At 44.0% G+C, this 25,586-nt stretch overlaps 2 protein-coding genes across 2 annotated transcripts in view; one reads left to right on the top strand and one right to left on the bottom strand.

Annotated features, from left to right (window-relative positions):
- Nucleotides 1-1,342: 1,342 nt before the first annotated feature.
- Nucleotides 1,343-2,383, bottom strand: fut7 (fucosyltransferase 7). The gene has a single exon (XM_063490324.1). It carries the CDS (start codon nucleotides 2,381-2,383, stop codon nucleotides 1,343-1,345), a length of 1,041 nt encoding a protein of 346 aa, XP_063346394.1.
- Nucleotides 2,384-25,154: 22,771 nt separating this feature from the next.
- abca2 (ATP-binding cassette, sub-family A (ABC1), member 2) overlaps nucleotides 25,155-25,586 on the top strand; it is a 132,065-nt gene continuing 131,633 nt past the window's right edge. Inside the window, exon 1 of the mRNA XM_063489427.1 lies at nucleotides 25,155-25,514. Within this exon, the coding sequence (XP_063345497.1) occupies nucleotides 25,449-25,514 (66 nt within the window). The 5' untranslated portion in view covers nucleotides 25,155-25,448. The remainder of the gene's footprint in view (nucleotides 25,515-25,586) is intronic.

Genomic DNA, 25,586 nt, shown 5'->3' with positions numbered 1-25,586 from the left:
GGACTTTTCCAGAGGACCAAGGTGAACCTTAAGAGAAAAGCGAGGGTCAGAAGGTCCAAATAGTTCAATCTCAGTTTTTTGATCGTTTACATTCAAAAGATTTAATGCAAACCATGATTTAATGTCATCAAGGCCATCTAGCAAAACTTTTAGAGCCTTCATCATGAGGATGAAGAGCCACCAAACCTAACAGAAAAACTTCTATCAGTTAAATAAGATCTGAACCATGCAGTTCCTTTAATACCCACACAGCTCTCCAGTCATGATAAGAGAATCCCATGATCCACTGTATCAAATGCCGCACTTAGATCTAAAAGCACTAAAATGGCAGAGTTACCAGAGTCAGCAATTAATAAAAGATCATTAAAAACTTTTAAAAGCACAAGCTCAGTGCTATGTAGCGCTTTAAAACCAGACTGAAATGTTTCTGAGATGTCCAGAAATGCCTGGAGCTTTTTCCAGGGTTTTGGACAGGAAGGGGAGTTTAGAGACAGAACTGATGCATCGAGATTAGTTTTTTTGAGAAATGGGTGAGTGTGTGGTGAGTGGAGGGTTGACAACAGAATTAATGGTGTTGAATAAGACACAGGGGCTGTAGCTGTAGTTAGAGATGAAATCTGATAAATACTTAGTTTTGCTTTTCAAACAGCATCCTGATAAAGAAACAGGGCTTCCCCTAACATATCAAAGGAAATCTGGAGTTTATCTTTTTTCCGTTTTCTTTCCGCTTTTCTGCACGTCCTTCTGAGAGCCCGAGTGACATCGTTTAACCAGGGATCAGTTTTAGGTCTAGTGCACTAAGTTTTTTTAAAAGGAACATCAAGAACATTTGAACAAGTGGCACTGAACAAAGTGAGCAAATGTTAATGCGCCTTCCAAGGAAGGGGCACCGATATTCTGATAAACAGCAGAGAAATGTTCAGCAGTGGCAGGAGAATATCTGCTACTGCTCACAAAGAATATCTTACATGGCGACAGCCCTAAATAAAACGCAGTGGCCCAGCATGGAGGCTTGAATTATTATTTCAGTCTGGTACCATGTAATGAAATGTATCTGTAGTGTATATCTGCCATCGCTCATGTCCTTTGAGACGATACTACACACCAGCAATCAGTACTAACAAATCTTTGCTTCTGCGTTTACCTGTAGTTCAAACATGTGTAACGTGATTATTAGCAACCTACCCACCTGCTTCAGATCTGCTTTTGCAAATTTGCAGTTTCTCGCCGTTTACCAAAATTAACTGACTGTGCAGCAAGTTCTCTTCCACTGTACTTCAAGTGTTCTGCATTTTACATTTGCATGTGGAAACTCAGCAGAATCCGCAGAAGAAATCAGACACTAGCTGTTCACCCAGCTGTCCAGGTCGTGGTAGACTTTCCTGGCTGGTAAACTGGGATACCTGACACAGATCTGACACAGCCTTTCTCTCCAGTCACTGTAGGTTTTAATTCGGTAGGTGTTGTGCCACTCCAAGTATTTCTCATAGATCTGCCTGTCTGCAGACAAAACCTTCAGATACGTTGCCAGATCAGCTGGGCTATTGAAATCAGCTACATGGATAAAGGAATGTGGGGGGGCCATGGCTTCGTAGGTGGCCTTGTTGGGGCCGAGAACCACTGGTACAGCTCCTGCTTGAAAAGCGTTCCTCCAGAGTTTCTCACTGATGTAGTCTTTTTTCTCAGAGTTCTCAAAAGAAAGGTAGAACAGACAGTTTGAAATGGTGGGCAAAAGCTTTTTGTCTGGCAAGGGTTTCTTGTTCCACCTGCCATACACCTCTATGGGGATATGCTTCTTTAGTCTTTGATAAAAAGCAGCCCGAGTCTGTTGAGGCTTGTATTTGCTGACCACCCAGCTGGCAAAGCAGGAGCGATTTGGAGCAGCTGGAAAACTTAGATTATCACCTCCCTGCATTGTTTGCCCATAAGGAATGGATATGTCTGCATCACGCCTGTAGCTCATCGTCCAGTTAAAGAGGCCGTTGAAATGTATGAGGTTCACATTATTGACAGGAGGTTCCAAGGACATCCACACCCAGTGCTGAGACGTAGGTCGATCCAGGTGTAGGGGCAGAGACGAAAGACCTCTGCTCAGCTCATAGTGGTGGAACACAACCACGTCGGCAGCAGAGAAGTCAGCTCTGTCATCAGTGAGTAAACAGCGGCTGATGTTATACATCTTGAGGCATTTGTTCCCGTCCAGACTGTAGGAGCGGCCAAACGGCCAGTGCCACACCAGGATCCTGATGTCTCCATGAGCACCGCTGGGGTGACTCTGCAGCTCGCGGTGGATCAAGAAGCTGCTGTAGAACAGCAGTGAGAGAAAAATGATGACATGCAAGAAGAGGAGAATAAAGCAGGCCCTGGGCCCAGATGTTGTCATGGCTGCTGGGTGTATTCCAGGTCAAAAGGCCACCGATCAATGGTATGGAACACTAAAAGGGAAGGAAGGGTAGATCAGAAATATTACTTTCACACACTCTCAAGATGTAATCAACCAAGACAGAAACTGTGGCAGGCATGTAGCAACAGTTTCATTTTATTTTATTTTAGCTCTAATATGGAAAATTGCTGTCCGTACATGACACCTGTGTGTACACAGCCACTGCCATCGCTACTCAAAATGTGTCATCGTTCTGCTCCTGCAGTCTGTTCATTACACCAACTGTAGCTGCCAAAAATGAAATGATTTAGGTTTCATTTTTTTAAATGCCAGCATTTCTTTTAATAATAATCAAATATTCATCGAATAATTAAAACGTCAAGGTAATTATTTCTGACTATATTTCATTCCTTTTCATATATTTGTTAAACAGCAGTCTACTGAAATGAAAGTGGCACAGTGACAGCTGGGAACACCACGAACATGCGTCTAAGAACAGAACAGTTTCAAGAGAGAGAAAAGGGAAACCCTTTTCCCCATTTTTCATGCATTTGAAAACACAAACAGCCGTATTTCATGATTATGATAAGCAAAGACTAACAGCCTAGCAGCTGAAAACAAATCAAATCAAGTTTGTGCTGCTTACCTGGGTACCATACCAAGCAGTCTGCTGCTGGTGAAGCTTTTTCCTGCTCAACCTAAAGAACATAAAGGAAACCCTGCCTATGCCAAATCCTGTGACTCATTTCTTGCCTCACTCACCCACAGAGTGTGGGCGAAGGGTGTGGCTGTTAATCTACATGATTAATTGATCAGCCATCAGCAGAAACAAACACTATCATTTATCATGAAGTAATTTCAGATGAACACATGAGGGCAGAGCTAATGATTTATTGTATTAACATTCACCTCACTCTCAGTGTGGTGTGTTTATGCTCGCGCTCAGCTGGTTTTAGAGTTACCACAGACATCTGCCACCAATACCACCCAGTTTTACACTCATTTAGTTATCTCTTAAATCACTCATGCATTCTGTTTTGCAGAACTAGCACAGCCACCAGTGGAGTCAAAAACATTGCCATTGCTGATTTTCGATTTGTAAACCACAAGCTGGTCTTCCTGTTCCTGTTCCCGTATCTCTGCAGAGAAAAGGGGCATTGGGTTACACCGCTCAATGAATGTGCCAACCACAATGTAACCGTTTCAGCATTTTAGTGTGGCCTCCCACCAGTGCTTCTGCAGCCTCAGTGTTGAATTTACAGAGCAAAGCCGGTGAATTCTTCTTACTCTTACTTTCCCAGCTTTAACTTACACATTTACAATTGTTTATGAAGTTGTAGTTATCAGAACATGGAAGACTGTGCAAAAACTTCCCACAGAAGCCCAGTATTCATGTTCAGTGATACTTTTGATCAACTTAATTCTCTAACCCTTGCCTTGAAATGCTCTTTTTCTCTTGCTGTCACCCAAGATTCACCTTAATGCTCATATCTGCTCATGCTAAGTGATGCACAGTGTTGGGAGCTCTAAATGTATCGTGTACTTTGAGTGCTGATGTGAAGCACTGTATAGGAGGCAAACAACAGGGGTCCCACTAATATCATAAAGATATCTGGAGGCTGTATGAAACAATAACTGTTTGGATTAATTTTAGAGCTGTGCTAATAGTATAGAAGTTGTAATTCTACATAGATTCATTCAAATACACTAAAGCACCAGTTGAAAAATAAACCAGTTGAAAAAAAAAAGAAGTCAACCAAACACCATTTTTGCGACCCCTTTTTCAGATCACCTTAGGAGAGGGCATTGTTTCTCATGCACATGGTAAAGGAAGACCAGAGAGTCATTAGTGAATTAGTGTGGTGGAGTGAATTAAGGGTATTGGGGTGGTTTTTGAATTTCAACGTTTCTTTTTAAGTTTTCTTGCTATAAATTAAACAACAATGCAGACTGTATTCGTTCTTTAGAGGAAAAATAACGTTTGCACAGGCATTCAAAAGAGTCTCGCCTTATTGTCTAATATATATATATATGTGTAAAATATATATATCAAGGCCACTGAGGAAAGCAAAACTCAAAGACAGGGCTCCTAACTAAAAGTTCAACAGGAAAAACACATGGTGCAAAGAGGAATAGTGATCCAGAGGTCCAGATAGGAAGGGAATCCACACATCTGGAATCCAAACAACACTCTCAAACTCAGGGCAACATCTCTGCACACCCAAGGGAAGGAATCCAGAGGAATCTGTGCAGAGAAAAACACACAGTAAGTTGTGCTGTGAGTGCTCAGGTAGTATAGAAAAGCACTGTCTCTCTACAAGCAATTAAAGCACAAGAACTACAAACAAAGTATGTTGATATATTTTCTCTTTAACACATGTTAACACATGCTCACAATGTTCCACTGTCACAACTGATCCTTGCACAGCCGTCTGCTCTGGGCTCCTTCCCTCTCCAGGTCCCACCATGTGACTCAAATAGGGGAGCCATGACCTGCAGATGATCCCCTCACACTTGCCCCTGAACCCACTACACCTTGCAGTTGAGCCATAAACCACACCCACCACACCTCTTATTTTGGAATTCATTTGAGAAAGAAACCAAAAACAAATAGTAACTCACACACACACACACACACAGACACACAGACACACACACACACACACACACACACACACACACACACACACACACACACACACACTCTTATATATCAATATATAACCCCAACCCAAGAAAAAAGAAAAAAACAATAAGCACATAAATAATCTAAACTTTTTAAAGAAAGAAAGGGTCAATGAACACAGGATTAACAAAAAATGCGAGGGCAAGGAAAAGGCTTACTTTATGAGATTATGTGGAGTTATAATAAACTAAAATACATCAGGTGGGCTGCCACTTGGCCTAGAACTTGGAGCCACTGTGTTAAAGGGAGCACCGCTGGACTTCCAGAAGAAGATCAGGTGTCATCTTGCCAAAATTTATGAAAATGCTAAGACCTCCAGCTGATTAATAGAGAATCAGTCGTGTTCTACTGTGAGACCAAAGACAGCAAAGTGGGATGACTGTGTCAGGTGTTGAGAAAATATTTTGGAAATTGTGTCATGATAATGTTCCCAAAACTTGTAAGCAAGGAAATAGTGGTAAAGTATATGAGTGGTTGGAATGTAAAATTTGACATTTATTGCAGTGGTCAATGACACTGGTAAACTTTTTTTGATAGGTGAATGCTACTGAAAACCTTGACTTGTGCAAGAGTGAACTGAGTGCATATGAAGGCATTGAAAGACAAGAGCTGCCTTGTACCAATCATGGCTGAGTCTCGCGCCCCCCATGCAGATTTAACCTTAGACGTTGAGGAATAAATAACAGGAAGGAGTCTGCCGTGCACATTAGAAGCAAATGACTTTTGATGCACATCAGAGCAAAGGAGTTTTCCCCACATCTGCTTAGGGGCTATAGCAGGGAACATGGGAAACAAGGATTTTGCACAGTTTGTAATCTGAAAGTAACAAAAGAGGTAGGTGGGCAGTGGGGTGAACTTGAAGGATAAAACAGTGAAGTTGCAAAACACACCATCTTTATAAAGATCCTTAAAAGATTTCACACCCCTATCACACCAAACAGTAAAGGATGAGCCTAATTCCTAATGTTCATCTTCACAACATTGATTCTGCTTATTAGTGAGAGTGGGAGACTTGCCCATCTTTGGAAGTCCTGCTTCATTTTGGAAATAGCAGCCAAATAATTTGGAGAAAAGTGAGGGTAGCGTCATGGTAACGAATCCCCTGAGATCTGACTGTTGTAACCTCAAGGCCTTAAACTGAATTTTTGGAGAGTTGATAGGATTGCTGGGGTTTAGTTGTTTGGATCAGGGACATATAGAAGTAGATAATCTGCATAAAGAGATTTAAATTTGGTGCCAGAAGGGAAATCCCAGCAAAAGAGAGGGATTTCTTTCACAGATTGCCAGTGGTACCACAGCAAAGCAAAAACTAACCTTGGGGATAACCTTGTTTAGTGCCCCAGGAGTTTAAAAGATTAGTGTGTAGTTTGTAGACATGCAGGCCAGTGGGGATGTGTATAGAAGACATACCCATAAAATAAATCTGTTCCATGTACTAAATCTAGTAGGGATCGTAAATAGTTCACTTTTACCCTGTCAAAAGCTTTTTCAGCATCAAGTGAGATGACTACTTCAGATGTTGCAGTAGCAAGGTGTGAATGGATGACATTTAAAAGGGTGCAAACATTGTAAAACAAAAGACGCCCCTGAATGAACCTGGTTAGTTCTTGTTCAATAATATATGGGAGAGTATTGGTTGGCCAAAGTCAAAGGTCCCCAAAGTTGGGGGTGCCACCCCTAGGGTCCCCAACTTGTAAACAGGTAACTGAACAATACATATGAAGCCAGGTGTGAGGGATATTCCTGCTGCGGTAAATTGTTCAGTGTAAGTGATGTCCTGTTTTCATTTGCCAAGCTGCTGCTTTGCCGTGGTGGATCTCTGGCTGCAGGCCGAGGTCCCAATACACCATTATTTTAATTTGTTTTAGACTGGTTTAACAAATCGTTGTGATGCTGCGGCTGTCTATGTTGTTTTATTAGTTTTATTTTACTGTATTAGTAGGCACCGATGCTTGTATAGATTGTATTTTAGAGTGGTTTACTTTTTTATATCGCTTCAGACAGTGGAACCCACAGCGTGGAAACTGATCTTTTTCTTGCTGCTTTTGCATGCACCACAGTAAGCTTGAGTGGAGATGGCACTGAAGATTTTCCTTTTTATAGTGTTTTGCTCAGTTGGGATTTGCCATCCCTTTTAACGTGTGTCATACATTGATTAGTTTGTAACAGGTTCCCCGCAGCGCTTATCCTGTCTCCCCACTTACAATCATACAATTTTACAGTTTTAACCATATTTTAAAACGTAGAGTTTTTATTTGTTTTTATGGTGCTACAGTTTCATGTTCAATTTCATTTTCGTGTCAACATTAAACCCTTGTGAACTGACTGTATGCCTACGCCTCTATCCTATTGAAACAGGTTCCTCCCACGGGTCACAGACAGCACTCTCTGAAGTAGACATTAAGTTATATTCCATCTGCAGCCCACATAGCAAAATTGGCATAGTCCCGATCTGGCCCACACAGTGTGCTTACACATGGCCCACACACCGCAAAGAATGACGGCCCTTTGGTGGCCCAGATCAGGTTTGCCAGAGGTAGTCCACACATGGGCCAGCACAAGGCCAGTTGCAGACACACTGCTGGCCCTGTGCTGGCCCAGAACAGTTTCAGCTCTGTCCCCAGATGTCAGCCTAATGTGCACCTGAATCAAGTCATGTAATAACAACATGTGCCAGAACATAATAGTGCAAAAGTAACATTACGAAAGTCTTTTCAGACAGTGAATGGACTGATTCTTATATAGCGCTTTTCTAGTCTCCCAGATTACTCACAGTGCTCTATACAACATGCCACATTCACCCAATCACACACTTTCCCTAGACTTAGTGCTTCCTGACTACATTCATACACATTCACACTCTTGACATGCAGACCGGGGATCAAACCACTAACCTTCCAATCAGTAGATGACCTGCTCTACTTCCTGAGCTACAACCACTCAGTAGTAAACATGAGTAAACCGTCACTAGGTTTTGGATAAAGTGTACACTCACAAACCTGTCAAACCTGCATTTGAAACTTTGGCTACCATAGCAGTATAGTATTGCAACATGGCATTTGGGTCTTCTAACTAAAATAGGAACATAAACAGTGCCATCATTGCCAGACCTGGCCCACATCTGGTTGACATACACTCTGTCGTGACACCAGTCAGTCAGAAGTGCCAGCTTGATGCCGGATCCGGGCCAGACCTGTTTTCTATGAGCCTGGGCCACATGCACCAAACCACAATCAGGCCAGATGTGGCATGCCATCACATAGACAGTGCAATCTATGCCAGGCCTGGCCCATATCTGGATGACATACGTCTTATCATGCCAGAAGTCAACCAGCAGTGCCAGCTTGATACCAGATGCGGGCCAGACTTGGTTGCTATGTGGGAGTTGTGCATTGGTCGAGTAAATTAGATGAAGGACAGCTAACAATCCGCTGATCTAATATGGCAATGTGAGTAAATAATTTTTTAAATTAAGGTTTTATTCAGATGTGCAAAGAAGGAAATGATCACCCCACAGAGATGGGCCTTTAATCATTCCCAAAGCATGGAGTATGAAAATGGCTATTTCTCTGTTTGATTCATTGTGACAAAGGCATTTTGAAAATACAAGTTTGGTGAAGTTGTCATTGAGTAACAGCAGTGGATTGCAGCTCCATGGGGCTGGGAACGAGGTTGTGGATGGGATGAGACTTGTGTGTGATATTCAGGAGGGTGGTTCTATTGAGACCCGAGTAATGCTTTGGAGAGAGTTATTAAAGGGATTTACAGGGCATCTGTCAGGTGTTCCCAGCGCATCCTCACTTACATTTAGGAGCGCCAGGTCTGTCCAGCATCCTCCCCCGCAACCTGATCCACCGTCAGGTGGTGATCAGTTGCTCAACCCCTCTCTTCACCCGAGTGTTGAGAACATATTGCCGCAATTGATCATCACCTTGCGGCCCAGGGTGTCCTTGTGCCACGTGCACTTATGGACACCCTTATGTTTGAACATGATGCTTATTATGGACAAACTGGTTTGGACAGAAGTCTAACAAAAAAACACCTCTTGGGTTAAGATCTGGGAGTCCGTTCCTCCCAGTCACGCCCCCCCGGTCTCCCTGTCGTTGCCCACATGAGCCTTGATGTCTTTCAGTAGGATAACAGAGTGCACAGGTGGAACACCCTCAAGCACCCTGCCCAGGGACACCAAGAAGACTGAGTAGTCTGAACCATCGTTAGAAGCGCAAACGAAACTCAGGACCTGTTCCTCAAAACGAAGTCACAGGGAACAAATCCTCTCGTCCACTGGGAGAAACCGCAATGTACAAGCAGCAAGCCTAGGGGATACTAGGATGCCCACCCCAGCCCACTGCCTCTCACCCAGTGTTGGGAAGGTTACTTTTAAAATGTAATCCACTACAGATTACAGATTTCATGCCCCAAAATGTATTTTGTAACATATTGCGTTACATTACTCAATGAGAGTAACGTATTCTGAATACTTTGGATTACTTAATATATTATCATGCTTTTTACAACTACATGAATGTACTATTGCTGTGTGATTTATTACTATTACTGAAGGCTACTCGCCATACCAATACCAACTAGATGTTTAAATCTTAATATAAATGAGTAACAGTAGGTGGACATTAGGTAAGGCTGCACTTTTTGCAGCGATCTCGTATAGAAAACTATTCCGCGCGTATATAAAACAGGTCTGAGGCTCCGAACCGTAGTAAAGGGACCTCTGGCTAATACGTCGGGTTCGTGTCGGGCTCGTAGCTGAAAACTAGCTTTACTTTGTTGTCTGGGTCAACTTTGCTAGCGAGAGACAGAGAGAGGCGTTGAAAGGCTGCTCCAACGGAACTTATTGTTTCGGAGGAAAACACGAACACGGTGTACAGTCGAGTCTTAATAGCTTACTTACAACTGGGCTCGTCAGGCACTCTTCTTGGCTGCAGTGGTTATTATTATATTTACATGCTTCCAGCTCCCGTTTCTGCTCGATGACAGCTCGTACTTTTCCTTTTTCTCCCTCCCTCACTCACAGACACATAACGGGTATGGCAGTCCATTCTCCCTGCAGCACGGACTACACTGCCCATCAGGCTACATTCTTTAGGGCTATGCCTGTAACACTCTGCCTATTGCCTTCATATTAAATCATTTTTGGAATAATAATTTTTAAAAATATTTCTTCATGTCATTATGTGGGCCGGAAGTAGAGGTGACATGGGCCACGAGATTGAGACACAGACATCAGAGCCTCTTAATGCGTGTTTTGTTTGGGTTTCCACCAGCGTGGAATTACCAAAAATAAAGAGGGCATAGCCTAACACAGACCTTCCCAAAGTGTGGGGCCCGCCCCCTAGGGGGGGCGCAGAGCCATTGCAGGGGGGGCGCGGCATGAAAGAGGGGGGGGGAAACAAAACGCTTGGACACTGCTAGCACGGGGCGGCCACAGAAACGCAAAGCAGGAGATGAAGCATCGCTGAATATGTTTCCAAACCAACTTCATTCTAAGCCAAAGACTAGAAAATATGATGAAGCATATCTTCCCTTTGGCTTCACCTGCACAAGTGCTGAGGTAGGTCTCCCCTGCAGAATTGGTTTTCCCTGTGTCGGGAGCAGTGCTGGGCTCTTCAAATCACGGACAAACAGTATCCCACAGCTGTTTATGTTTTTGAACCCATTTTGCACAGAGAGACATTTTTTGAAAAATGTATTGATAGCAATGTTGAATATTATTACACAGGGAAAAAACAACTACACGTAAAATAATTACACCGTGACGCCTCTGCCTTTCTAAATGGAGGGACAGTAACTACATGTGTATATGTAAGCGTGTAAAACCTGCAGATAGTCAGATTAACAGTATTTTGTCTCTATCTGCCATTCTGCAATTCATCTCATGTAAACAATAACGTGGCGCACAGCGTGACGTGAAAAAAGGCACATACCTTTGACGTTGCGTGATGAACTCTGTATTCCTCGTCCACGCGTAAACGCAAAAAAGGAGTTTTAAAAAATCTCCGTTTTCGGTGATTCAAAACGCCGTTTACGTGTGGACGAAACAGCTGCGCTTTCAAAAATACCTGTGTAGGTGTGGACATAGCGTGAAAGAGTTAGTAGTTTATTTTATTACTACCTGTAATTTATTGCAGATTACTTGTATTTGCTTAATTTTTTACTAAATGTTTGAGGTGTGAAATAAACCGCAATGGAGCAAAATATGGGTGTGTGTGGTTGGAGGATGTGCGTGCGTGCCTGCGTGCGTGCGTGCGTGGTGGGGGGTGGGGGGGCGCGAACATTTTTCTTGTAAACAAAGGGGGGCCCGGCAAAAAAAGTTTGGGAACCACTGGCCTAACATATGAAACAGGAAAATACCGCTGTGTAATCCATTTATTTCAACAAAGTAACTGTATTCTGATTACCACCTTTTTAAACGCTAACTGTAACGGAATACAGTTACTCATCTTTTGTATTTTAAACATGTAACGTCGGTACATGTACTCTGTTACTCCCCAACACTGCTCTCACCAAGGGCAACTCCAGACTTAGACAGAGTCCAGCTCCTTTCCAGGAGACTGGTTCCAGAGTCCAACCCATGCGTTGAGGCAAGCCCGAGTATACCTAGCTGGTACCTGTCAACCTCATGCACAAGCTCAGGGTCCTCCCCCATGTGAGATTATTATACTATCCTATGTCACCTTATACTTCTAATCAAATAACTGTTGAATCATTATACGGCTATAGTCCACATTATGCCTTGGATTAAAGATTGTGAAATCACTACACTGTTTTATGATGCATTATACTGCTGAGTTATAAGAAATGCTGTTTGTGTAGAATCATGGCCTACCTTTTCAGATTACAAAGAGAACAGAACATACTGTAGAGGTTTTCTGCCCCATCTCATCAGGTGGAGATAAAACAGGAAGCCAAGGCCGTCACTTAGGTGCTGTAAGAGAGAAAGAATGTGAATGCTTAGTGTGGAGAGGGGCTGAAGCTATAAGAATGTGAGAAACTGTCAGACACTTCGAGATCTGGCGGACACCCCCTGTCCACATCTCCCGTCCGGACTTTTATGCTCAAAGTATTGTATGGGATAAAGAGATTGCTGATTGAGCATTTATACACCGAGTGTTGTTCTTCCTTCAGCCCAAAGATCAAAGAATTGGGATATCTAACACCCATCAGAAAGGTGGTATTCCATGTCCCAGTCGCTGGCCTTGATAGCTGGGGATCAGTCCACCAGGGTCTTCACTCTGGCACACATTGCACCAAACCCTTTATGGTGCCTCCTGCAGGTGGTGGGCCTACAGCAGGATGGGCCCATGTCCCTTTTACAGCCTGTGCCTGGCTGGGCCCCATGAGTTAAGGCCCGGCCACCCGGCACTCGCTCTTGCACACCCTCCCCCGGGCTTGGCTTCCGGGCCGGTCACAGTAACCAGGATGTTTTTTAAAATCTGCTGATGTATCACATAAAGCCAGGGGCCCAGGGTTAGGCTGAATATCAGACAACAATAAAAGCACCATTTACTGGTAACCAAACACTAAAGAACTACTATTATTGCCGACAACACGTGCAGAGTTTAAGTTAACACAAAGAAAATAACATTTTTCTAAAACCTATAGACAATAAAAACAAATAAAAACAAAGACAGATTTAGCCACAGTATTATGCCAAGGCCTATCAGGAGATCATATGTCCAGTGCAGATGTCACACAACCTATTACCACTCGTGTGAGTGTAAGTCTCTAGTTTACAGTTAGCATGTTCTCCAGAACCTAATCCCGAGGCAAAACACAGGGCCAGGAGCCAGTAAGGGAGACAGTCATCCCGTTCAAGATGGCGCCGAGTATGGCAGCCTCGTCGCGAGCTCCCCCAAGCAACAGCTGTTTTTTGTGTTTAATTTTACTTTTTCTTTATTTTTTCACGAGTAGCACATGTCTCCTTGTGTACGACCGACAAACCTTACTGGACATAAAAGATGGACTTTCTCATCACTTTCCGGAGTTCAAGTTTTGCAACACGGACCCTCCGTTTGCAGACCCCCCATTCATCTCACCTGAGACGCCTTTGTTCTGGGCCCGTGGAGGCCGCAAACGCCGACGCAGAGGGAGAAGATCTGGCGTTCTGGTTCGACTGAGACGGCGCACTAACAGACCACCGTTACCCAGTTTATTACTAGCTAATGTGCAGTCTCTGGAGAACAAGCTGTGCGAGCTTCGGGCACGGATCTCATTCCAGCGAGAGATGCGAGACTGCTGCGTGATCTGCCTCACAGAAACCTGGCTATCGGACAAGGTACCGGACTCCGCAATACAACTACCGGGGTTCTCTGTGCACCGCGCGGACAGGTCACAGGAGCTTACTGGGAAAAGCAGAGGCGGTGGTGTATGTTTCATGATCAACAACAGCTGGTGTGATTATGCGAACGTGCACCCGGTCAAATCTTTCTGCTCACCGGACCTGGAGTACCTGATGATTAAGTGCCGGCCATTCTGGCTACCGAGGGAATTCACAGCAGTGATTATTACGGCGGTTTACATTCCCCCACAAGCCGACACTGACCGAGCACTCAGGGAACTGTACAGCGCGATCAGCAGTGAGGAAACCGCACACCCAGAGGCGGCGTTTATCACGACCGGGGACTTTAATAAGGGTAACCTGAAGAAAGTCTCACAAAAACTACACCAACACATCCATTTCAGCACTCGTGGAGACCGGCTTCTTGACCACTGCTACACCTCTTTCCGGGATGCATACAAAGCCCTCCCCCGCGCCCCATTCGGCCAATCAGATCACCGCTCCATCCTGCTCCTGCCCGCCTACAGGCAGAAGCTGAAACAGGAAGCTCCAACCCTGAGGGCGGTGCACCGTTGGTCGGACCAATCGGAGTCTACGCTGCGGGACTGTTTTGATCACGCGGACTGGGAAATGTTTCACGTGGCTGCTAAAGACATTGATGAGTACTCAGACTCAGTCTGCGGATTCATCAGAAAATGCATGGAAGATGTCGTCCCATCCAGAACAGTTAAATCCTTCCCAAATCAAAAACCCTGGATTAACGGAGATGTTCGCACAGCACTGGCGGCACGGAGCACCGCTTTTGCCTCCGCGAACACATCGGACTACAAACACGCACATTACCAACTCCGGAAGACGATCAAAGCAGCCAAACGTGAGTACAGGGACAAGGTGGAGCAATATTTTGACAACCCTCGGAGTATGTGGCAGGGACTAAACACGATCACAGACTTTAGAGGGAAAACCAGCACACCGCAGACCACGGCCTCTCTGTGTGAGGATCTAAACGTATTCTACGCTAGATTCGACACAGCGAACACCACGAGACCGGACAGTGTGCGCACCGCGGATGACGTCAGTGCGCACACTGTGTCTGAGGAGGATGTGCGGAAGTGCTTCAGGAGGGTGAACGCACGCAAAGCTACTGGTCCGGACGGGATTCCCGGCCGCGTCCTCAAGTCATGCGCGGCTCAGCTGGCTGGAGTGTTTACACACATCTTCAACCTTTCCCTCTCTCTGTCTGTAGTCCCAGCCTGCTTCAAAATGGCCACCATCGTCCCTGTACCCAAATCCTCCACCATCTCCTCATTGAACGACTGGCGACCCGTAGCCCTGACCCCCATCGTGAGCAAATGCTTCGAGAAGCTGGTCAGGGACTTCATCTGCTCTGCACTACCCGACTCACTGGACCCTCTACAGTTCGCATACCGCCACAACAGGTCCACTGATGATGCCATAGCCCTGACACTCCATGCTGCCCTATCACACCTGGAGAAGAGAGACACGTATGTGAGAATGCTGTTTGTAGATTACAGTTCAGCATTCAACACCATCGTTCCCTCGAAGCTGGACAGGAAACTGCAGGATCTAGGACTGAGCAGCTCCCTCGGCAGCTGGATCCTTAACTTCCTGTCTGACAGACGCCAAGTGGTCAGACTGGGCAGCACCACCTCATCCCCCATCACACTGAACACTGGTGCTCCACAGGGGTGTGTACTGAGCCCTCTCCTGTACTCACTCTACACCTACGACTGCACGGCCACTAGAAACTCCAACATCATTGTGAAGTTTGCGGACGACACTACAGTGGTGGGTCTTATCACCAACGGTGATGAGACGGCCTACAGGGAGGAGGTCAGCGCCCTGACCCACTGGTGTCAAGACAACCATCTCACCCTCAACGTCGCAAAGACAAAGGAGTTGATAGTGGACTTCCGGAGGTGCAGAGAAGTACACACCCCCATCACCATCAACGGCGCCGCTGTGGAGAGAGTGAGCAGCTTCCGCTTCCTTGGTGTACATCTGGCTGAGGATCTTACGTGGTCAGTACACATAAAAAAAACAGTGAAGAAGGCGCAGCAGCGCCTCTTCTTTCTCAGGAGACTGAAAAGATTCGGCATGAGCCCCCGCATCCTCAGGACCTTCTATCGCTGTGCCATTGAGAGCATCCTCACTGGATGCATCACCACCTGGTACGGCAACAGCACCGCTCACAACCGCAAAGCTCTCCAGAGAGTAGTGCGGGGTGCTGAACGGATAATTGGAGGTGAGCTTCCCTCCCTCCAAGACATCTACAGGAAGCGGTGCCTGAGGAAAGCGGGGAGGATCATCAAGGACTCCAGTCACCCCAGCCATAAACTGTTCAGACTACTTCCATCAGGAAGGAGGTTCTGCAGCATCCGGTCCCGTACCAGCAGACTGAGAGACAGCTTTTTCCACCAGGCCATCAGACTGCTGAACACTTCATAGACACCTCACCCTCACTACTGGAACTTCAACATTATGCACTCCATACTGTATATAAATACCACTGTTTTGCACATACCAACCTCTGTATATTTTATTTTATATATCTTATTTTATTGTTTACTTTATTTCATTTGTAAAACATGTATATACATACTATATACACACTCAAACACACACACGTAGAAAAACATATTTAGTATACACATTCAGTAATGTATATACCTTTACATATTGTACATATATTTATTACTTTTTAGATTAGCCATTTTTATATTTTGCTTGTTTTACATTATTGTATTTTGCACAACTCTGTTGCTTGTGAAGCTCGCACACAAGAATTTCACTCACATGTACTGTACCAGTGTACCTGCACATGTGATGTGACAATAAAAGTGATTTGATTTGATCCAGAGAGCATAGACTCAGACCTGGTCCAAGAGAGAAGACCATTGCAGGACCTAGCAGCAACCATAAGAAACAACAAGAATTCCCCCATTACAGCAACAAAGCAATCCATCTGTCTAGGGAATAGCACAGGCAGGAACAGTCTTTCATTCAAATGCAGCATTCAAGGTTTTTTGTAAGAATGCCATCTTCAGCTGTAACAAATGCAGATCTTGGAAGCAGAAGAATTAGTGTAACCCAAATGTGACAGTGCCAAGAGATGATGAAAAATTTCTAATAGCACTTGTGGCCTCTTTCAGCAGTCTGTGAAACTACTTTGTCTACTGCAATAAACCAATAAAACTGTAGCAAAGCTGCAACTTCAAGTTCATTTTGCTGGCTGGTACAAGAACATGTAGGTGTCGGTAGGGAACAGGTGAGAATGGAGGCAGATGAAACCCCAACCTGATGTCATCTACATTGCAGACTTTGTTTTTCACTCCAACATGTCCATGGGTGGTGAAAGACGGTTTGACTTTCAGTGACAGGATATAAAAAGAAGGGAATCTGTTTTGTGCAGATCAAGTGTTTCTCTGTTGTGGAAAATCTTTCTTTAAACTGTGAATGGAAAGTAGAAATAAACGTATACCAACTTGCAAACCAAGGTTATGCATTTTGCTGCCTGACAAACTCACCTGCTGGCCTCTACCACTCATCCCTCCCCAGCTTTCTGGAAACTCAAAGGTCAGCTTGCCATCCTGCTTTTCGCAACTGCTCAAAGTCAGACCTCTTGTTTCCTCCACTCTATGACTCTCTCTGACACTCACCCGGCAACACCCTCCCATCTGGGACCTTGGATCTTTGCCGTGTCTAAGTAAGCAACCACTTCTGTCAGTTAATAGACTCACCTTGACTCTCTCTGTTGCAGTGGGTTCCACTCCTGCAAACCACTCTCGCTGTCTCGTCTGTCCAATAAAGCTTTGCACTTGTTGCCTATTGTGTAGCTTGCCATCACCAGTGTGTGAATGTGTGTGTGAATGGGTGGATGACTGGATGTGTAAAGCGCTTTGGGGTCCTTAGGGACTAGTAAAGCGCTATATAAATACAGGCCATTTACCATTTATTTATTTTTTTGAATCCCAACTTTGTACTGGCCGTTCCAGCCTTGACAAATTTTACTTTTGTATAGCACTAAAACAGCTACTTCCCTGTCTGAAGCCACAACTGTACAGTGTCAAAGGTTTTACTTTGTTTTTAGAAGAAATTGTGGAAACTTGAGGTAACTGTTGTTATGATATGGTGCTGTATAAATAAAGCTGAATTGAGTCAGATAACTCCTATTTCAAACAGGGGTTTAATATCTGCACATACAAATGAGCTTATTTATTTTAAAGTCATGTTTTTACACTTTGAGGGACAGCATGTGGCAGTATGCACCTAGATCTGTAGCAACAGGGAGCCATTTCTGGGCTGTGTCTACTGTGCTATGAATCTCAGTGTTTAACAGAAACTCATTCAGTGGCAATGCCCAACATATAGGTTTTTATTTCTCTATTTACACAATATCAACATTAATAACGATTCTGGAAACTCATGCTGACAAACTTAGTTGTGCTTAGCTTATAGCTAACTAGCTGTAACCCAAAGGTTGGCGGTCTAAGCTAGCATTACACTCAGTGAAAATGTGTAATGAAGAAAAAATGAGCTTCACGTCACCAAATATAATCCCTGTCTCATTTTACCTCATTTTAGTAAATTTAGTTTGAAGTATAAACATATTTACCTTCATTTTCCTTCTATGTAGAAACTGCAGAAATAGTTACCAGTCCATTTTTAAAAATAAATATGTTAATTACTCAATCTGGGCAACCTTCCTGTACTCATTTGTTGCCCCTGGATGCCAAACACCTGGTGACTTTTTTCATTTTTATTTAGAAATACTATTTTTTTTTCTCTGTGCCTGACTCCTCAGTACCAAGAGGCACAGGTGTACGAGTATCCTGCAGCAAACCTATAAAGGCTCGGATGTATGCACCTAAATGACACCAATATATCAGGTATTGTTATACCCCAGTTTGTTTATTATATTTTCATTTGCTGAACACGGGACAGACTTGACTGGGGGAAAGAAAAGGGAGAAAGAAAGAGGGAAAGAAAACCAGCGGGGAAGAGGAACGGTGATAAAGGGCGAAAAACAAAAACCAACAAAACAAACAGACAAAAAATACATCTATCAATCACCTGGATCACCTGTTGAGAAAGAAAAAAGAGAAAACAAGCAAAGAAAAAAAGAGCAATATAATAAACAGCATCATTGCGATGATCTATGTGAATATAACAGTAAATACTAAATATTAAACATTACTGTGCAGCACGTAAGATCGACAGCGCACAGTGTGCTTTGAGGTTGCAGCCAAAAAGGGTGTAGTTTGTGTGTGTGAGCACCCGTGTGTACACCTGTGAGCATGAGCGCGCTTGTATTTAAAAGGTTCCTTCATGTAATGATCTGCTAGAGGGTGTGGGGGGCCATAGCCCCGTCCTCCAGGGCATGAAGCAGGTATGGAGGAGATCCAGGCTCCAGACATCCAGAGACCCCCAGAGCGCAAGAGACCAAGGAAGACCAACAGAGGGGCAGCCGTGCCATTCTCCCAGAAAGAGCTGAGGAGAGTCCCAGATGAGGGGGTCACTCAGCAGCCGCGGAGCAGAAGCCAGGGGGGGTTGCAGTGACGTGCCCGTGAGCTCCGCCGGCAGCCAGCTGTGCCAGAGTGACCGAGCCCCAGGCCGAGAGGCCGAGGGCACCCCACCCCCGAAGGGGCCCGAGCGAGCCCCAGGTTCCAGGCCCCGACAAGCAGCCACCAGGAGTGAGCTGGTGTGTACCTGGACGCCGATCCCCGGACACAAAGAACCACCAATGCACCGATGTCTGAGGGTGTCTGCCACTGGCGGGGGGAGTGGTGGGGGGAGATAGGCCTCCAAACCTTGGAGGGCCTGAGATGTCCCCAGAGAGGTGGCGTCTGATACCCAACCTGACATATAGACACAGACATACAGGCACACACAGATACAAACATCCATTCCCACCCTCATGCTCTCATATGCAATTACTCAACACTCACCCAACGTGGAGACAGACATAGAGAGACACTGTACACACAATCACACTCCCCAAGCGTACTCTAAGCCCCAGGTCTAGGTACCCTTGCCCCTGGAGGGGGAAACTGCACCCAGACCCAGGTGGTGTTACCCTTTTCCCTGCGGTGGGGAGAAGCAGACCGCCCCGACTCCGCAGCAGCAGGGAGGCCCCACATTCCAGACCCCAGTCGGACGGCCAACTCCTCCTCCCAGCCCCCCCGCCCCAACAGGCAATAGAGAATGGGGTTGTGAGAAGACTCCAAACCTCCCTCCGCCCGCTCATATGTAGTGTTGATGCATGTGTGTTCTAAGGTGCATTTAAAACCCAGGAGGGCATGGAGCTACCTGCCAGAGAGCAGCAGGTAAGCGCATAGCCCCTTCTGATAGCCCTCAATGTCTACTTGTATTTAAAATTGAGAGGTGGGCAACGACGCCAGGGGTGAGGTGTACACTCTGATGGTCTTCTGGATGACGTGTAGCGTGCCCACCCTCAAGATCCTATATGTATGTGTTATGAGAGTGTGAGTAATGTGAATGTCTAAGTTGTGAGATAAAATTGAGGCACAGGCAGCCAGAAGGGGACAGAGGGGGGGATGCCTCCCCTGCACCCTGGTGACACACCTTTACCCCAAGGCCCTGCATGTGTGGGTGATTGTGGTGGAGCGGGAAGAGGGAGGCAGCTGGAGATGGGGAGGGAAGGAAGGGAGGGGCAAGTGACCCCTCCCTGGGGCCAGCTCCCCCGCTGACCCCAGTAGGCACCCCCATACTCTGCAACCCGCCAGGGAAAGGGGTCCAGGCCCATCCGGACCGGGGCCCAGTTCAGCAGCGCCGCCCGGCCCCACAGAGCCCAGGGCAGCCCACCCGACCCCACCACAGAGAAAACTACACCCACCCCATCATCCACTCATCTTCCAGACTACACAAGACAATAGACGCCCAGGCTTACAAAATATCAACATTAATAACGATTCTGGAAACTCCTGCTGACAAACTTAGTTGTGCTTAGCTTATAGCTAACTAGCTGTAACCCAAAGGTTGGCGGTCTAAGCTAGCATTACACTCAGTGAAAATGTGTAATGAAGAAAAAATGAGCTTCACGTCACCAAATATAATCCCTGTCTCATTTTACCTCATTTTAGTAAATTTAGTTTGAAGTATAAACATATTTACCTTCATTTTCCTTCTATGTAGAAACTGCAGAAATAGTTACCAGTCCATTTTTAAAAAGAAATATGTTAATTACTCAATCTGGGCAGCCTTCCTGTACTCATTTGTTACCCCTGGATGCCAAACACCTGGTGACTTTTTTCATTTTTATTTAGAAATACTATATTTTTTTTCTCTGTGCCTGACTCCTCAGTACCAAGAGGCACAGGTGTACGAGTATCCTGCAGCAAACCTATAAAGGCTTGGATGTATGCACCTAAATGACACCAATATATCAGGTATTGTTGTACCCCAGTTGCTTTGCACACAACAAACACTTCACCTTGAAATAGAAAACCCAGACTTGAATATTAAAGTAGTAACACTTTTCATGATTTACAGGAACCCCAAATAACTTTTTTCAGGGGGAGAAATGTTTCGTCAGGGGCGGATCTAGAGGGGTGGCATGTGCAACCCTAAAATGAACTCTTGCCACCACTAGGGCCTTCCTAGTTTTGCATATGAGAGTGTTGTTTATTAATAGCATTTACACTTTGAGGCCAGCTACAGCTAACAGTGAATATAAATTCTAACACTGAATTTATATTCACTGTTAGAATATAAATTCAGCACATTTTGGGGGGATATTCACCATGGGGATTTCAGATTACGCACAGGTGGTTGGTTGTTACACTCTGGAAATGGAATGAAGGTGAGTGTTATTAACCCTCTGGGGTCCACGAACACGCTGCACCTCCAAATCACATGACTGATTTAAGCTGACACAGCAACAAGCTGCAGCCACGCTGAGTCACTATTTCAGTGTGTTGAAAGTATACACCAGTTTTTAATGCTAGGCCACTAAATCTAGAGTTATGATTAAAAAAATATATAAGCCATCCTTTTTTCTGAATACTATCATCACGTTTAGTGCGAAATGGTTAAAGAAAGAGGACAGCCATCTCTTTCCTATTGGTGGAAAAATGTACCATATCGACCAATAAAAAATAAAGACAACACGTGAGGCAAAGAGAATCTTGAGGGATGGCTGTTATGGGGAAAGCCCAGAAACTTTACCAGCAGCACACATCGTTGTGTGCCTCAACTTTCGGTCTTTTACCCAGGCTAATCTGCCATTTTTCCTTCCTTGGTCAGGTTTAGGGATTAGAGATCTGATCTAGATTATCATATTAAGGTTTGGGACACATCGTCAGAAGTGGACCTTGGATTCATCGGGTGTTTCGGCCATTATCACTAGACACCCTCATCCAAGGAGGCCCTGCCAGGGTTGATCAGGCCCTGGGGTGTGTCACTGGTTTATGTTAAAATTGTTATTTCTCTTCTTCTTTCTGCTGTTTAGTTTTCTACAGTTTATTTTCTATCTATTCACTGCAACTGAGGAATAATACTTACCTCTTTAGCATTTATGGAGGCTCACTTCAGGCTGTACGCTCTACCTCCCCACTGCCTCCCAGAAAAGGGAAGAAGAGCAGAGGGGAGAAGAGCGGAACATTTTTCTTTCCTATTCTTTGATTCCTCCTTTTGGTTTCAGTACCATGAGGTTAACTGCACAGTCCCCAGGAGGCCCTGAGACAGCTGTATCAGTCAACCAGCAAAACCTATAATGTTATGTTTTACCCCTGTTGAGGCAGGGGGCTGACATCACTTAGCTGCCAAGTGATGTCAGCCCTTTTTAGCCATAGCTAGTGACTGGTCCTCTCAGCAGTGTTAGCTAACTCTCTCGTTGCACCTGTCCTCTTACCCCAATCTCTCTAAGCATTTTTGCTGTTGTACTGGCAACAAAGCCCCCCAGGAAAAAGTAGGTTTAAACATTTTGTGTAAATTAAAGATGTAACAATGTGATTATTTCATTATAACAAAAAAAGAGTTAAAGTTAAGTTAGACTTGTGGTTGTAAATGAATCCTCCCATGTTGTGTAGCTTTCTGGATTTCAGGAGTCTCAGCTGACTGCTGGTTTCCAACCTTATGAACAGGACATTTGCACAATAAGTGAAATAAGCCCAGTGAATCAACAGTGGGGTGTGAGGTCAGTTTATGATCATTAATATGCTAACTGTCCATTGATCAACAACTAGGGATTTACAGGAACATTATGTTAATACTTTATTGAGAGGGATGAGCTGAAAGTGTTGGGAAACCCTTCTCCTATGTCACAGGTGAAACTTGAACATGAACATTAACACACATATTGTGTTAAAGACTTTGTAATAATGTCGTGATACTGCACTGGGCTCACGGTCATGACAACATACACATATAGAGATTTTGGCTTCTGAACAGTTTTCCAACACCTGGAAATAAGAAATTTTAAACTTTTAAAAAACTTTTTCAATCAATACAAATGCAGATGTGTTTAAAGTCTTTTCAGTGCTACAAGATAAGATGAGATAAGATGACCTTTATTAGTCCCACACGTGGGAAATTTGTTTTGTCACAGCAGGAAGTGGACAGTGCAAAAGTTCTGAAGCAAAAAATTTGAATATAATAAGAATAAATACTGTACACAACTGTTCAGAATAGAATAAAATAAAATACTATATACAAACACACAGATTTGGACAAACAGTGAGAAAGAAGTGTGCAGGAACTGAGCAACAGTTTCCCTCTGATTAAGTCTTCTTCTGGCTGTCATGTCTGTGATTTGTTTCTATGACTTTGTCCTGAAGGGATTTTTTAAAAGACGCAGTATATTACTTTTAATGGAGTCAAACTGTAAAAGGACTGTTTTGATTCCAGTTGGTAAATAATTTCAAATCAAATGATTTTGGATATTAGTTTAATTATGTTAATGTGGAAAGTGGACTAATACGTGTGTGTGTGTGTGTGTGTGTGTGTGTGTGTGTGTGTGTGTGTGTGTGTGTGTGTGTGTGTGTGTGTGTGTGTGTGATTCAATTCAATTCACTTTTATTTATATAGCGCCAAATCACAACAACAGTCGCCTCAAGGGTGTGTGTGTGTGAGAGAGAGATGCTACGCATGTACTATATCCACATAAATGAAAAATAATACAAAATAGTTGTGAAAGAAAATTGTGTCAAATAACAAAAGGCTTCAGTTTGCACTAGTTCTTATGTACAGTACATTCAAAAACAACATTTAAAAAACCCTTAAAATAAATACAATGCACAATACTATTCCCTTCAAAGTAAATACTAGCAGAGAGTGAGCTGTGTTGGCAAAGGTCTACACTCATGTTATTGGAGGACTGGAGAGACTCAGATGTGGAGATGTTTGGGAACAAATACATGAATATGGTTTCACATGTCCAAAGGAGAGATAGTGGCTACACCGGACAAATGATGCTGAAGATGGAGCTGGCAGGCTGAGATCACAAAGAAACCTGATGGATGGAGGAGGATGTGCAGAAGGCTGGTGTGACCCTTAATGGAGCTACTGAAAGAGTTATTATAGTTATTATTGTTAAAAACAAACATTATTATTATTAAAAACACCAACATTAATAATAATATAAAACCTTTTTGTCACCATATAGTCAAACATGTTTTCATTTATTTAGATTTTATACAAACAGAGGAGATAAAAAAAGATCTACCCTATATTGTTCTGACTGTTCACATAGTAGCACTGTAGCATTACTTCACACATTAATTTGACTATCTACAATTTTTTGTCTGATTACAGCAAAAACAAGAGCCCCAAGTGTAAGGGTCATATAAAAACTTTAATGCTTTATTGTGTATTAATTACAACATGCTGGCAGCCTGACATCCTACAATGTTGTGTTGAAAAAATAAAAAGCCTGTTGTATAGCTCTCTCCATTCCCTGTCATAAGATATATTACCCGATATGAATTTGTTTTCAAGGTCAACTTTGGCTTTGGGCGCTAACAATGATTGAATGAATACTTGGCCAGCCTCTGTATTCCTGTTGGCTAAGGCCGAGTTTACTGTTGGGAAGTTGGAAGACAATCCATAAAACTTCCCTGATTTTCAAACTTGGTGTGACCTTGACCGCATCTTCACCAAAACTGAATCAGTTGAAACAATATCTTCAAAAACTGTGAACGCGAGACTGCTAACAAACAAACAAACAAACAAACAAACAAACAAACAAACAAACGAACGGAAGGTTTTTACATTATTTCCCTCCCTAAATCTATCAAAGAGTATTAGGCCCACTTTAACAAATATATATATATTATTGATCATTTTGAGAATAAAGTAGAAATTTTGAGATAAATTTTGTACTTCAAGAAAAAAGTCCAGCTGCCCCGGCTGGTATACCCTCTGCGTTAGTGACGTCATACTTCGGTGTGTCGGTAAGTATTAGCAACCCGTTGCAACCCGTTCTACGCGTCGGGAGTGAGAACGGGTTGGTATTAGAAGAAAAGAAAAACTAACTGGGAAGAGCTGATTTGTACAAAATGAAATGTCAGAGGACAGATAAAAGGATCTATGCTGTATCACAACATCAAGGCTTCTGTAGAGAGAAACAACAAGTGTAATCTTCACATTTTGACTTTTTAATCCAAATAGATTTTACTACTTTATTTTCGTAACGATGAACGGTCTTTCTTTTCGTAATGTGGCCCTAATACTCAACGTCCAAATCTGAGGCTTTTGTTTTGAAAGGTCTATCGGAAGTCTGTGGTTTGGAGCTTGTCAGGCTGCTCCCAAACTGCTTTCCTGTACCAACTCCAGCAGTTGCATGATAAAGCAAGACTGTGAAGTGTTTACAGAGGATGACACACAGTCCCGTCACGCATTTTGCCGTCGCTCTCGGATAAATGCTCATTTTTCCTTCCGCCTGCGCTAAAATAATAATAATAATACTGTTATTGGCTGAATCGGATCCAGGATGCCCAGAAACGGGATAGAAATCCCCTTGTTTTCTAAATCCAGCGTGACGTCACCGCCGCTATGCTAATTTGTTACATTTAGGACACAGTGAAGTAAAAGTGGAAAGGAAAATGGGATTCCTGCACCAACTCCATCTTCTGCTGTGGAAGAACATATCTCTGAAGAGGAGGGGGCCGGTAAGTGTGGCTGTGTTCTGCCCCGCTGCTGCATTGCCCACAGATGATATTTGGACTAATTCTACCTCCGCC

This window comes from Pelmatolapia mariae, linkage group LG12 (genome assembly GCF_036321145.2).
Source record: "Pelmatolapia mariae isolate MD_Pm_ZW linkage group LG12, Pm_UMD_F_2, whole genome shotgun sequence".
Taxonomy (NCBI): domain Eukaryota; kingdom Metazoa; phylum Chordata; class Actinopteri; order Cichliformes; family Cichlidae; genus Pelmatolapia; species Pelmatolapia mariae.
The sequence above is the reverse complement of the archived record's forward strand: the minus strand, read 5'-3'. Positions and strand labels throughout refer to the sequence as shown.

What these genes read in the sequence shown, in the direction of transcription:
- fut7 (XM_063490324.1), bottom strand. Translation starts at nt 2,383, where the DNA reads ATGACAACATCTGGGCCCAGGGCCTGCTTTATTCTCCTCTTCTTGCAT.